General features: G+C 33.4%; 1 protein-coding gene across 1 annotated transcript; it reads right to left on the bottom strand.

Annotated features, from left to right (window-relative positions):
- Window positions 1-6,828: 6,828 nt before the first annotated feature.
- Window positions 6,829-9,174, bottom strand: LOC122291633. Its single transcript, XM_043099454.1, has 5 exons — window positions 8,579-9,174; window positions 8,136-8,480; window positions 7,646-8,012; window positions 7,434-7,547; window positions 6,829-7,335 (listed from the first exon to the last, which is right to left on the bottom strand). Exons 1-5 carry the CDS (start codon window positions 8,900-8,902, stop codon window positions 7,226-7,228), a joined length of 1,260 nt encoding a protein of 419 aa, XP_042955388.1. The 5' UTR covers window positions 8,903-9,174; the 3' UTR covers window positions 6,829-7,225.
- Window positions 9,175-13,092: the final 3,918 nt, after the last annotated feature.

Here is a 13,092-nt window from a genome sequence, read left to right as displayed (position 1 = left end):
TGTATGGATGATGAGTAGTACAATTTTTAAGAAAATAATAAACTTACAATTTTTTAAAATGAATGGTAAATATATAAATTAAAATTATTTTTAATAATGAATAATTGTAAAATAGTATAAATGTATCCTAAATAGATAAAATATCCCAAGCCCACAATAGGCTTATCCCAGGCCCACAATAAGTTTATAAGTCTAGTCCAAGATGAAGGGTCTCCACTAGAAGACAATATAAAGAGGAAGGAAGAAAAGACAAGGAGGGGAGAAAGGTTGATAAAGAAAAGGTGTATGAGGAAATGGAGAAAAATGACATAAAAGGAAAGAATGTGACGTAAAGGAATAAGTGACTGAAAATAAAAGGGGAAAACCAAACAATTTGAGGAAGATTTTGGAGGTTTTCTTTCAAATGACTTTTTGGCCAAGCTATGGCTCCAGCTTCTTCTACCTCTCAACTAGGCCTCTAGTGATAACATCTCTTTCAGAAGATAGAGCTTTGATCTTCATTGTATAGTGAGGACGATAGATTGTAAAACAAATATATTATAGTGGATTTTTCCAAACGTCCTATTGATATAGCATTATACCAAACTACGTAAATCTAAGTGTCTATCTCTTTTATTTTCTCTGTATATATTTTTTGTTTACGGCCACAGATATATGCTCAGACATCATACAGCCACATCAGACCACTGTCGAGAGCTCCAAACCATAATGATTGAGGTCCTGATCGCCACAACTAGTTCGGAATGACTCTTTATCCCCTTTCGACTTGTGGTGTTATTTTTAAATATTAACAATATCATTATCGGTTTAAGCAATTTTTAAAATATTTTTTAAAATATAAAGCAGGTAATAATAATAATAATAATAATAATAATAATAATAATAATAATAATAATAATAATAGCACCCAAGCATTACCTAGATTGCGAAACTTGTGCACCCATAAATTTTCCAAAACCCACATCTCGGGTCACTCGTCCTCTTAACCTTCCAAACTTTCAAAAAGTAATTTATCTTCAGTTCAATTACTTGATATATCCTTTCAAAATAAATAAATAAGTAAATTAAGACTTGACATAAATAGATTCTTTTGGACCTTTAATTAAAAAAAAAAAAGATAATGAATAAAACAACTCACCATACCGAATCAAATCTATAAATGCACAAACTAAGAAAGAATTAAATTGACCAAAATAATAACCACAATAAGTACGGTGGCTGCCCACCTAACTTTGACCCTAATTGCCCATCGACATATATTAGTTTCAAGAAGCATTGGGGACACCGATTATGCCCGCAGGCACAACATCATCGGAAATACAGCTGTTTGAAGGAACGCTCTGGGGCCATGAGAAATAAATGAATGCATGAAAATGTTGTACTAAAACGTGGGTAATCACTAGCCAAAATATACGTATAGATGGAGACCTGAACCTCAATTAATAGCTCATTTACTTGCTATATTGAGTTTCCATGTCTATCAAGCATACTGAGATTTGAAGATGAATAATTCTAATTTAGATATGTGAATAACCAAGCTGTCCAAGAATTGGCTGGAGGTGCACCCTTGTTACAATTAAGCAAAGATTGGCCTTCTCCTTTAACTCTGAAATTCTATCTTTAATCTCCTGCCCTTCTTTTTCTACCATCGGTCTCTGATAATCTTATCCACCACCCATCTTTTCAGCTCGCTCTCTAGTCATAGCCCAACCTTCCAAACATCTGTAACGTACTTGGCATTCACCTTTTGGTCAGTGAAACTAGGCATCCTCGCAGATACTCTCTAATGTTGAATTCGAACCACGGCTAGTCCAAAAGACACCCTGCACCAGCACCTTCTGTTGGTGAGCCCATTTGATAACGCGGCCCCTTCCATCCAGAGTGTCGAGGAACCCACTTAGCATTAATGGTTAAAGCCAATCTGAGCTACGGACTAATCCAAGTTGAACCATCCACAAGAAGGCTGTTTGCTGTAGGATAGCCTCCAAGCTATCTCGAAAAACTCTGCTTCACTTAAGGCCGTTAAGCTTCCAAAGCTTGCAATATAGATTCGAATTTCGGCTATTCAGTGGGCAGTTAAAAAAAAAAAGATCTAAGCCTACCCAAGCCACAAATGACCTTTCGGCCCACATACCATGCAAGGTTTCGGGCATAATTGATTGGGCCGAAGCAAAAAATCAGGTCCACCAAAAATATATTTAAAATCTAAAAACAAAGGTTGTTTCTTATAACTTCACAACAACACCAAACTCACTTTTAGCTGTAAATTAAATTTAATGAATTTCTAATAATCCACCGCTATTATCAAAGTGGAAACAATTGATCCTTTGAATCCATCATTAACATCATTATCCACAAATTGGCAAATCTACCACCCACATGATTGCTGTAAGCACGCTCTGTGACAGTGGGGGAAGCATCATAGACGGCATGATCATAGAAAACAAAAAAAATCATAGACGACATCAACGTCTGTGAATGCGTGGACCTTTTTTATTGGTTTACCCCATAGCATCTAAAATAATTCAATATAAAGCAAGAAAAATGTATAGAAGTATGAAAATGACAGACATACAATAATTTTCACAACTCTCTGTGTTTTAAATGAAGGATATTTTTATAAAATAATTTATAAAAGTAACATCATTTTATATAATTATCTTAATTTTAAAACATAATTGTATACAAGATTGTGAAAATGATTATACAAGTATCATTACTCATATTAAAAAAAATATCAATTTTTATCCTATGTTTTATTATTTCCATTCGCAAATATTATGTAACATACATAAAATATGAATATTAAAGACCACAAGATTTAATATAAAGAACATTAGATGGTTGCAGCAGAATAAAGTCTTCTTCGTTTCGCCTGAAATGAAAAATATTGTAAAATATGTAAATTTTGATCGTTGAGTTTTTTGAAAATCACTAAAATTATAAAAGAATATCTCAACTTTTAGATAGGACAATGTTAGGGTACCTACTAAACGTGCTCATCAAATGTGCACAAACAAATGAATTTTTTTTTTTTTTTAAGCATTTTTTAAACATTCTTAATCATTAATAATATATATATAAATTCACTAATAATTATTTTATTAATTATTAAAAATAAAAAATAAAGATATATGATTAGACATATTTGAATCACACTATCATTTTCCTTTTAGATAATATGAATACCATACTTATCCGGTGGAAGCACGGTTGAGCAATGCACAGGTTAGGTGCAAATCCAGAAAATTTTGTGGAAGATCCGTAGTTCGTAAACTCACCAAACGAACCGCAGTGGACCCAAAGGGAGGGAACGTGAATCACGGCTGGAAATGGGCCATAAATCGAGCAAGTTTCGGCCCCAACTAAAAAGAATCAATCTTAAAAATACCGAAAGAAAAGAACCTCGTATGTTTCCTTCCCCTCCTCGTGCTGGCAACTCCCCCTCCAGTTGTTAAAAAGTTTTTTTTTTCTTTTTTTTTAAACCCAATATTACGAGGCGTAGCGTTGCCATGTTTTATTATTCAATTTATTCCATATCCATACCATAAGCGCACATCCGTTCTAATAGCATTTTTATTAGAACCATTTAGTTAATATCAACAGTTTTTGTATTTGTCTATTCCATATAAATTCAATCCCTACATTAGATTAGTCATTTATTATCTATATAATAATAAAATAATATTAAATTAATATTTAAAAAAAAAAATTATTTTTCACATTTTATAATTTTACTAATTTAATATATTATATTATAATTAAATTAAGATTAAAAAAACATATTTCAAAGGTCATTTAATCACTTGAAATGAAATTGTAGAATATTTTAATATTTTAATTTGTGAAATAAAAGTGTAGAATACTTTAATATTTTAATTGGCGAAATGAAAGTATAGAAATGAAAATGTAAGATGGAGAAAGTAATATTTTAATTTTTGATGAAAGAAAGTGATCTTCTATCTTTAGCTAATGACTGTAACAAAAATATAAATTATTTTAGATTTGAAAAAATATAAAATGTGGGTCTTTTTTACACAAATAATTCAAATTTTGGCCAACATTCTCATTTGATCAAGTCAATGATGATGCTCTAAGAGGTTAATGGTTAACTTTAAAATTTAGGATTAGTTTGGTTACACAAAATTAGCTCATTCCAATGTTAGTCTTTTTTATACAAATAATTCAAATTTTGGCCAACCCAATGAAGATTATAATAAATAATTTAACCTTTTCAAATCTTAAAATAAAACTAATATTAAAAATTATATTATAATAATATTTTATTTAACTTTTAATAAAATATTTCATCTCATCTCATCTGAACTGTATAATATTCTCGTTGGGTTTGACAGAAGTTATTGACTGTTTTTTCTGTTAGTGATGAAGAAAATATTTTTTAATGGTATTGTGATTATTTAAAAATATTTAAGACAAAAAAAGGGCCAAATAGGCAAATAGACTTATGTTCATAATGAGTTAATAAAATGAAAATTAAAAGTTAAAAAAATATTATTAGAATATTAATTTTTAATATTATTATTATTTTAAAATTTTAAAAAATTAAATTATTTATTATATTTTATAAGAAAATTTAAAAAAATTAAATTAATAAAATGAAATCATTCCTTTAGAATAATTCCCTACAACCAGCACGACAGGTTTCATGATTTCTTTCAGTTGTACTTACCTGCTTAAACATCCGATTTGAAGCCATTTTATTTATTTATAAATTAGTTTAAACAAAAACATTAAGCTGAAACCGTACCCAGTTAACTATAATAAAAAGAAAACCAACTGTAAAGCACTCACTGTTCCAAATTAACCATTTCTGAAACTCGGAAACATCACCTTCAGTTCTGAAAAGTGAAAGATAACCTCGATGGCAAACACGAGTGTTGTATTTCAAAAGTAATTATGCAACCATAATTTATATTAACACTATTATATAATTTATTTATTTTTGTTTAGTCTGTACAATGGCTAATACTAACGTACTCATTCTCCTTTTCTTTACACCCGAAATATATGGGCAGCGGAATGGAAATTGTGCCTATTGTGTACGTGTGTGTATGCAAGACAAATGTCGTTGATTCATGCAATCCATAAATCGAAACCGTACATAAATTGATACTTGATATGACCCGATAACGTCTTCAATTACAAGGGAAAACGCAAGAAAACAATAAATAAATAAAAAATCTCATATGCAACGCTGCTCATCCACACACATAAAGAGATAATTTAAGATTAATGAGAGAAAAATATCAGAGTTGATTCAGTCAACATTGCACTGCGTCTGCAGCACCAACACTACTACCAAAGCTGTCTGCAGTTACTTTTCTTCTCTCTGTTTTTTATTTTTATTTTTATTTTTTTATTATTATTAACAAAGAGAGAAACGGGAAACGCAAGGGCACAGTCTCATCCTTACGATCAAAGGAGGGCCCACCAAAATCAAGCAAACACGTACCTCAAATTTCAACCCCATCGCTACTTTACGCTGAAGGAATTACTAATCATGCTCCGATTATGGTCCTTTTCCTTTTAGCTTTAACAAATCTGGCGTTCAGTCTCGTCGTATACGATAAAATATAGCACTGTTGGTTTGTAATTTTAACAGGAGAATTGTTAGCAAAGATTAGATAATGCAGGAATAATGCTTGTAACTTAAGTTTGGACTTTGATTTTCAAAGATAGCTACGCAGCAATTATTCATGGATTGAGTAATTCCACAATCAAAGTGGCTCCCATCACCCATGTTCTGCTACCCAAAGATAATACTTTATTACTCGCCTGACCGGGGAAGTCATAACTTTACAACTTTACTTATTAGCACATATAGGAGGGTCATAACTTCGAGCTTTTCTTATTACTAAAATCTTTCAGGAAGGGGATATTACAAAAGACGCTTGTAGTTACACCTCAAGAACAACCTCAACTAAGAGCACTCACAATGGCCTTTTTATCTTATCATTTAAAATATATCATCAAAACCTACTTTTTCTATTTTATATACTGACTTTTACAATATACCATACATCAGCTTATCTATTTTTTCTTTATATCATTTAAATATTATATTTTATAATATTTTTTATTCATTTTCAATATTTCCTGTACCTATCAATAATATCCTCGTCTCTTTTAATATTTACAATATATTCCATCTTCTTCCCTGCTTCTATCTCTTCGAAAACCAGAAATCACAGAGAATCTGAAACTCGTGACTTTACCTACCTCCAATCTACTAAAATTGCCTTCAAATCCATACCCAACCCCACCACTGTCCCTTCCTCAAATCCATGGCACTATTCTCGTCATACCCATCACCCCCTTTGTTTCCAACCAAAGCAAACCCCACCCTCATCTCACACTCCAAAACCCACAAATACAATCCCGCCAAATTAAACCAGTTTCACTGCAAACCCATTTCTAGCAACCCTTCAGCTTCACAAACCCTTCATTTTGAGCCTCATAAGATGAATTTTGGATGAGATCATGGAAGATTGCCCAGAAGCTAGAACGGTGAATGCTAGAATTTACGAGAACGGGGAGGGAAGATGACGCCAATCACACAGTGATTCTTTCGTGAAATAAGATGAATTTTAAATGCAGAGAAAAAGAGAAACCGTGGGAAGTCGAGGAGCGTTGGAAGCCTCTGGTTCTGTCTTTCGCGCCAGGCAAAGAGAAACCGTGGGAATGATGAACGAGGGAGAGGGGTCTGAAATAAAATAAAGGAAATTTGAATAAATGGAGAAAATCAACGCACAGAGGAAAGAAAATGAATTAAAAAAGTTTACATTTCTGAACAGTTTCATGTAGATGTAGAGGGAACACTGTAGTTGAATGTAAAATATTTGTAAAATACAAGATTCAATGGAGACGTTTTTTAAGCACATTTCTTTATATTTTAAAGAAATATTTATTTTACAAGATTAACCCAACCCAACCCAAATAACATATTTTCTACCCATTTATTACAAGAAGATGGCACCTATCTGCCTCCCTCTCCAATTAATTCACCTTAAGCCTAGTACACGATAACTGCGACTACGTCCTCAAAAAGCTGGATCTTTTATTGCAATCAAACAACTGCACTCGGATTCTTGAATTTCCTAGCTTACAAAACCAAAATACCCACATATCCAATTACAAACTTCTACACTCTTATTACTGCTTGTGACCAACAAACAAATCCTATCGGGGGACATATATAGGACTCTCAGTACGTCCAATCTTGAGGCAGGCGTATTTCATGACTAACCGACCCCTCCGGCCGTATACTCCGCCTTTGCTGAGTCATGAGGGCATTTCCCCCGGTCATGATGAAATCTGCAATAGAAAACTATGATATTAGGGCAACTAGGGAGTAACAGATCTATGAGATTTATTCGGCCCTCCTTTAGAGTGGCAAAGAAAATGGACTCTACCGTGTTCAGAGGTGAACCCAGTGTGGTAGCGTGGCTGAACGTGACTACTAATGTCATCCAAGTTTAAGTTAAGGGACTGAACAACCTTGGCCGGGACAATTATTGCTGGACAACCTGTAAAAGTAAAACGAATAGCCCACAATTGATAAATTCCAAGGAAATGGAGAAGAACTGGTCCATAACCAAACACCGAAATCCACTTAAGCACATACATGTTTTCTTGCGAATGTCCGGAGAACTGCCGTATCTGCGGGGTAAGAAAACCCCAGTTCCAGCGCACTCCCTCTTCCCACCAGATCCACCGAGGACAACAGCTCGATTACCGGGACCAGTGTGACGAGGCGGTTGATGTTGAGGTTGAGAATGTGGTGAAGGCCACGCAGATAGGGGCACAGTACTCACAGGGCGCCCACACGGGCCACATCTTCCACTCTCGAACACAGTATTTCTGGCACAGTTCCGACTCTGTAGCTCTTGTTGGTTCTGAGTTGACCAGCCCGCCTTCTCTTGGTACTGTCTTCCCCAGATGGAAGCTGCGCACTGGGGCTTCAGCACCTGGTCCTGCCTGACGTGCTGAGACTGCATAAACGAGACCCAAAAAAATCAAGGCCCAGGCAAAATAAAATCTGAGATTTCCATTTGAAACATCACATAACTCGTCTTGTAAGAATCCTGAGCTTTTATATAGCTCTCATAACTCACCTGAGTCGTCTGTGGAAGATTGTGAGAGAGACCGTGGTTGGAGTACAACCCAATGTTGCAGCCATTCTCCGTGGAGGCTGGAGTTGTAAGCTTAGGAGGTGCAAGAAGTCCTCTGTTCTGGTAGTTGTACTTGGGAGACTCACTGCTCACTTTCAACCTCGCAACCTGCCCAGCAGCTGCATATATGAGATCCCAGGTGTCGTTGCTAGCACCAAACGGTGTCGTTGGCGGTGATGGGAACCGAGAGGGACCGTTAGGGCTTCCATTGCTTGAAACAGCACTGCGACCGGACCAGCTTCCGATTCCAGTCAGAGTCGATTGAGGTGACCCCCCGGCAATTACACACTGAGGCAATAAAAGAATCAGCGTGAAAACTCGCTTCCAAAAACCCAAAATATAAGAACAAGAAGAGAGTTAAAGATTCTGTAGAACAAGGGTTATACCTCCCGTTTGTTCCGAGATAGACTTGGAACGGTGAGCTTCTGAGTTTCGTGAAGCGAGGACTGGGCCAGGCGGCGAGTCAACCCGGCAAAAAAGTCGTCCTCGTCGCTGCTTTCAGTCTCTGTTGAACTCGCCACAGACTCGACTGGCGAGCTGAGAGACGAGTTAGAACCAAACGATTCGAACTCGTACGGAAACTCGGAGGGAAACCTGATACTCGGTGCGCTTTTGTTGAAGTTCTCCTTGTCCATGAGTACGTCTTCGTTAGTGAGAAACTTCAGCGGCAGGGGAAGCCAGGCCTCCGGGTTAGTGACAGACTCGGACATGCAAAGCCCCAAAGAAGTATAAAAGAGCAACTGAAGAAGAGCGAGAGAGAGCCAAATGGGAGGTTGTGATGGTGATGAACAAGAAAGCGATGAGAAGGTTGCTGGTTCGGGAAGATTTAATAAAAGCCCGGCAGAGTTTGCTGGGTTTGCAGGCGGAGGGACCCAACAAAAGAAGGAAAGATGAGAGAGAGAGAGAGAGAGAGAGAGAGAGAGAGAGAGAGAAGTGTGTGGAGTATTTGTGTGCGTGTGAGAGAGAGGGTGCGGAGTGAAAATGCTGAAGACAAGCTGCTTTTTATTGAGGTTTCAGGGTCTCTTTGAGACAAACTTTAAAAAACGAGAGAGTAAACGTGAAAACAACTGGAACATGGCCCAGTGGTTGGATAGATTTGTCATTGTGTGCAGCCCAAATGCCATTTGTCTAAATTCTCACAAATACACAACTTTAGTATGGATTATCGTATACATTAATATAATGTGATTAGGATATAGTCTTAAGGTTCTTTTTCCTTATGCAGTCAGAGAATTGGGTTTCCAGGTAATACATATTTCCAGCTGTAACACTCGCTTTTGTCAGTTCATCAGTAGTTACTCTTGGTTTTCGATCCCGTTTCCATACTACTCATTTCCGTTTTAAACAATTGTACTTGGGAAATTCTTCTCAGGACTTGCGTGTTCAGACGTAACGTCGACAGAGCATGTTTCATTCTACGTAGGAAAATCACACAGATTATTGGTGTTAGAGCTTCCCATTCGGTTTCTATAGTACTGTATTTCTCATCATTTGAGATTTATTACGAGATTTTGATCAAAATATTTTCCACGTCCAGATTTCTATTTTAGAAAAAAAGTTTAGAAAATAAATAATAAATTTTCATATTTGAAAATTCACTATTCATTCCTTAAATCATTTTTATTAATATTTTATTCTAATATATAAAATAAATAATTTTCTAATCATCTACACCTTCTCTCATACTCATATTTATTATAATTTTAAAAATAATTTAATTAATTAAGAAAATATGTAAAAATTAATTTTAAAAATATTATCATATTCACAAAAAAATAGTTTAAATTTTTGTTTAAAATATTCACTAGAGTAATAGTTCAAAAAATAAGAAAAAATATTGAGTAGTTAAATTTGTAAATAGAAGTGAAAGAAAAAAATAATAAAAAAAGAATAGAAAAATATTATTTAATAGAATAGAGATATGAATGGGGAATGAGATGTATGAGGTTTTTAAAAGATGAATAAAATTTAAAGAAAAATTTGAGGAAATGCGATTTTGAATTAAATTATAAGGATGTGGATGAGGAATGGGATGGGATGCTCGTCCAGTTCTCTAAAGCACTATATTCCTCATAATTTAGGGTTTATTTTAGAGTTTTAATCAAAATATCCCTCACATCTGGATCCCTATTTTAGGAAAAAAGTTTAGAAAATAAACAGTAAGTTCCTATATTTGGAGACTCACTATTCATTCCCCAAATCATTTTTATTAATATTTTATTCTAATATATAAAATAAATAATTTTCTAATCATCTACACTTTTTCTCATACTCATATTTATTATAATTTTAAAAATAATTTAATTAATTACGAAAATATAAAAAAATTAATTTTAAAAATATTATCATATTCACAAAAAAATAATTTAAATTTTTGTTTAAAATATTCACTAGAGTAATAGTTTAAAAAATAAGAAAAAATATTGAGTAGTTAAATTTGTAAATAGAAGTGAAAGAAAAAAGTAATAAAAAAGAATAGAAAAATATTATTTAATAGAATAGAGATAGGGATGGGGAATGAGATGTATGAGGTTGTTGAAAGATGAATAAAATTTAGGAAAAAATTTGAGGAAATGTGATTTTGAATTAAATTATAAGGATGGAGATGATGAATGGGATGAGGATACTCTTAGCGAACTGTGAGCGTGGCCGTTGTGGAGCCGTTTGGTTTCACACCTGTCAATTCTCACATACAAAACACTTTTTTAAAATTACTAAATAATTTAATTTCATTTTATTTTATAATTTAAATATACAAATTTAAAAAATGATTTCAACTAAATAATCTAACTATTATTTAAAAATTATCTTAACTTATTTTATCTTATTTCACTTCCTAATTTAGACATATTAAAATTTTTAAAATCATCTCATCTTATATCATACAAACTATCTCAATACATTTTATCTCATTTTATTGTCAAGACGAATACTACATATCATCTCACCGCATAAAAACACACATCATCACTATAATCGATTGCACAGGTTTAATTTTCACAATTTCATAATATTTAACCATTTTAAATATTCCCAGTGATTATTATTTGCCATGATGGTATCCATCCCCCCTACAACCACTATTTAAAATGATTGGCTCGTTTGCATTGTAAATGATCATACATGTAAAGGACATAGTGTGGGACAATCTAGCATTCCTAAGACATCCTTGATTACTTTTTGCAATTTAATCTTATACTGGATGTAAGGATGTGTCAAAAATCCAGAGTCCGTAATCGTTCATTTTGAACTTTAAAGACACTACCTTGGTGGTTTAACCACGGTGATCGGCCAATTTCATAAATTCAAAAATGGTCCGACTTCAAATACTGCGCCTCACTCCCTATCAACATTTAAAAAGTGGTTGGTTTTGGTTTATAGCGGTCAGACTTTAAGAAAATGGCATACCTTTCGGATGTGCATGCACGCATGATACTTAAATTAAAGAGCATCCAATCTTTTTAATGCAGGAACGTGCATTTTTTGCTCTTCTTAGGGCGTGATGTTGCAAATAAACCAAGCAATACGGAATCAGTCAGCACTAACAAACACATCATCATTTTCCCATTAAAAAAAAAAATAATAATAATAAACAAACACATCATCCCTTCATGAATAAGTAATTAGGAAAACCCAGCGCTACAATCAAGAATAATGCTAATCATCATTTCAATTCTTATTATTTTTTATCATTTCATAATGTGACATTAGATGATTTGAAACTTTTTTTTATATTTCACTTGTGAATCTATCATTTATTTCTATATCTTGACATGATGAGAAAATAGATAATAAATATATTTTTTATGCAAGAGTTTTTTCTACAATCAATAGATGTATACATAAATTTGATAAATGACTATTTAAATTTTACTTTGTAGAATTTTAGCCCATTCATATATCAATTTTTAAAATTTTTAAATTTATGAATATATCTTATTTGAGTACTGCTACATACAGTCGTGGAATTGTAAACGCCGTGCAATCGCTTTGAAAAAGAGTAGAGTCCACAATTAAAAAGTTAGTTTTTTTTCATGTAAGTCCCATATTAATTCATTTTTTTCAAAGCGATTGCACGCCGCTTGCATAACCACGACTGCAAATATCATTTCTCATCTTATTAATCTGTATATAACTCTTTCAAATTCTTTATCCTCCTGTATCTATATAACTTTTTCAAATATTATATTTTAATATTATTATTATTTTAAAATTTAAAAAGATATGAAAAAAAGTTAAATTATTTATTATATTTTATATAGAGATTTAAGAAAATTATAATGATGAAATAAAAATATTGTGTGGACAAACAATACCTAAATCAATGGCATCAACAATGTACATTTATTACGACCGAGAAAAGAAAACAATGTAGGCGTATTCAAACACTTGTAAAAAAAAAATATGAAGTATTTGAAGCCGTGCCGATGGTGCTTTGGGAGAGTTCATGAAAAGCGGCTTGGTTTACTGACAAAGAACGAGTGACTGGGTGGCGAATGAGGCTCCGTTTCGCTATTCAAAATATTTTATTTTATTATTATAATTTTTATAAATATTTTTATAAAATATAATAAATTATTTAATTTTTTAAAATTTTTAAGTAAAATTAATAGTATATATTATTCTTTTCATCTCATGTCTAAATGAGGAAAGAGTCCAAGACCTCACAGAAAACCCGTGAACTCTCAAGTTATCTGAAGATAATTCCTCACTCTCTTTCTACTGCGAATATGAATCTTCTTGACGTGGCAGCCTAGCAGATTCATCCGCTTAACTGTCATCTGTCTCTAATCGTTGACCTACTCAACTTCCTCTCCGTCTCTTTTAACGGTCGTTCCCCCACCCCCTCGTTAACGGCCTGTCGTCACTGTCGTGTCATTCGAAATTGAAAGTTGAAAGT

The sequence above is a fragment of the Carya illinoinensis genome, chromosome 1 (genome assembly GCF_018687715.1).
Source record: "Carya illinoinensis cultivar Pawnee chromosome 1, C.illinoinensisPawnee_v1, whole genome shotgun sequence".
Lineage (NCBI taxonomy): Eukaryota > Viridiplantae > Streptophyta > Magnoliopsida > Fagales > Juglandaceae > Carya > Carya illinoinensis.
This window is presented reverse-complemented; position numbering and strand designations above follow the sequence as displayed.

Bases quoted from the DNA above. Each gene is read 5' to 3' on its own strand.
- LOC122291633 (XM_043099454.1), bottom strand. From the start codon at position 8,902: ATGTCCGAGTCTGTCACTAACCCGGAGGCCTGGCTTCCCCTGCCGCTG. The intron at 8,013-8,135 runs GTGAGTTATGAG...TCGTTTATGCAG, and splicing joins ATCTTCCACAGACGACTCAG to TCTCAGCACGTCAGGCAGGA. The intron at 7,548-7,645 runs GTATGTGCTTAA...TTACTTTTACAG, and splicing joins GGACATTCGCAAGAAAACAT to GTTGTCCAGCAATAATTGTC.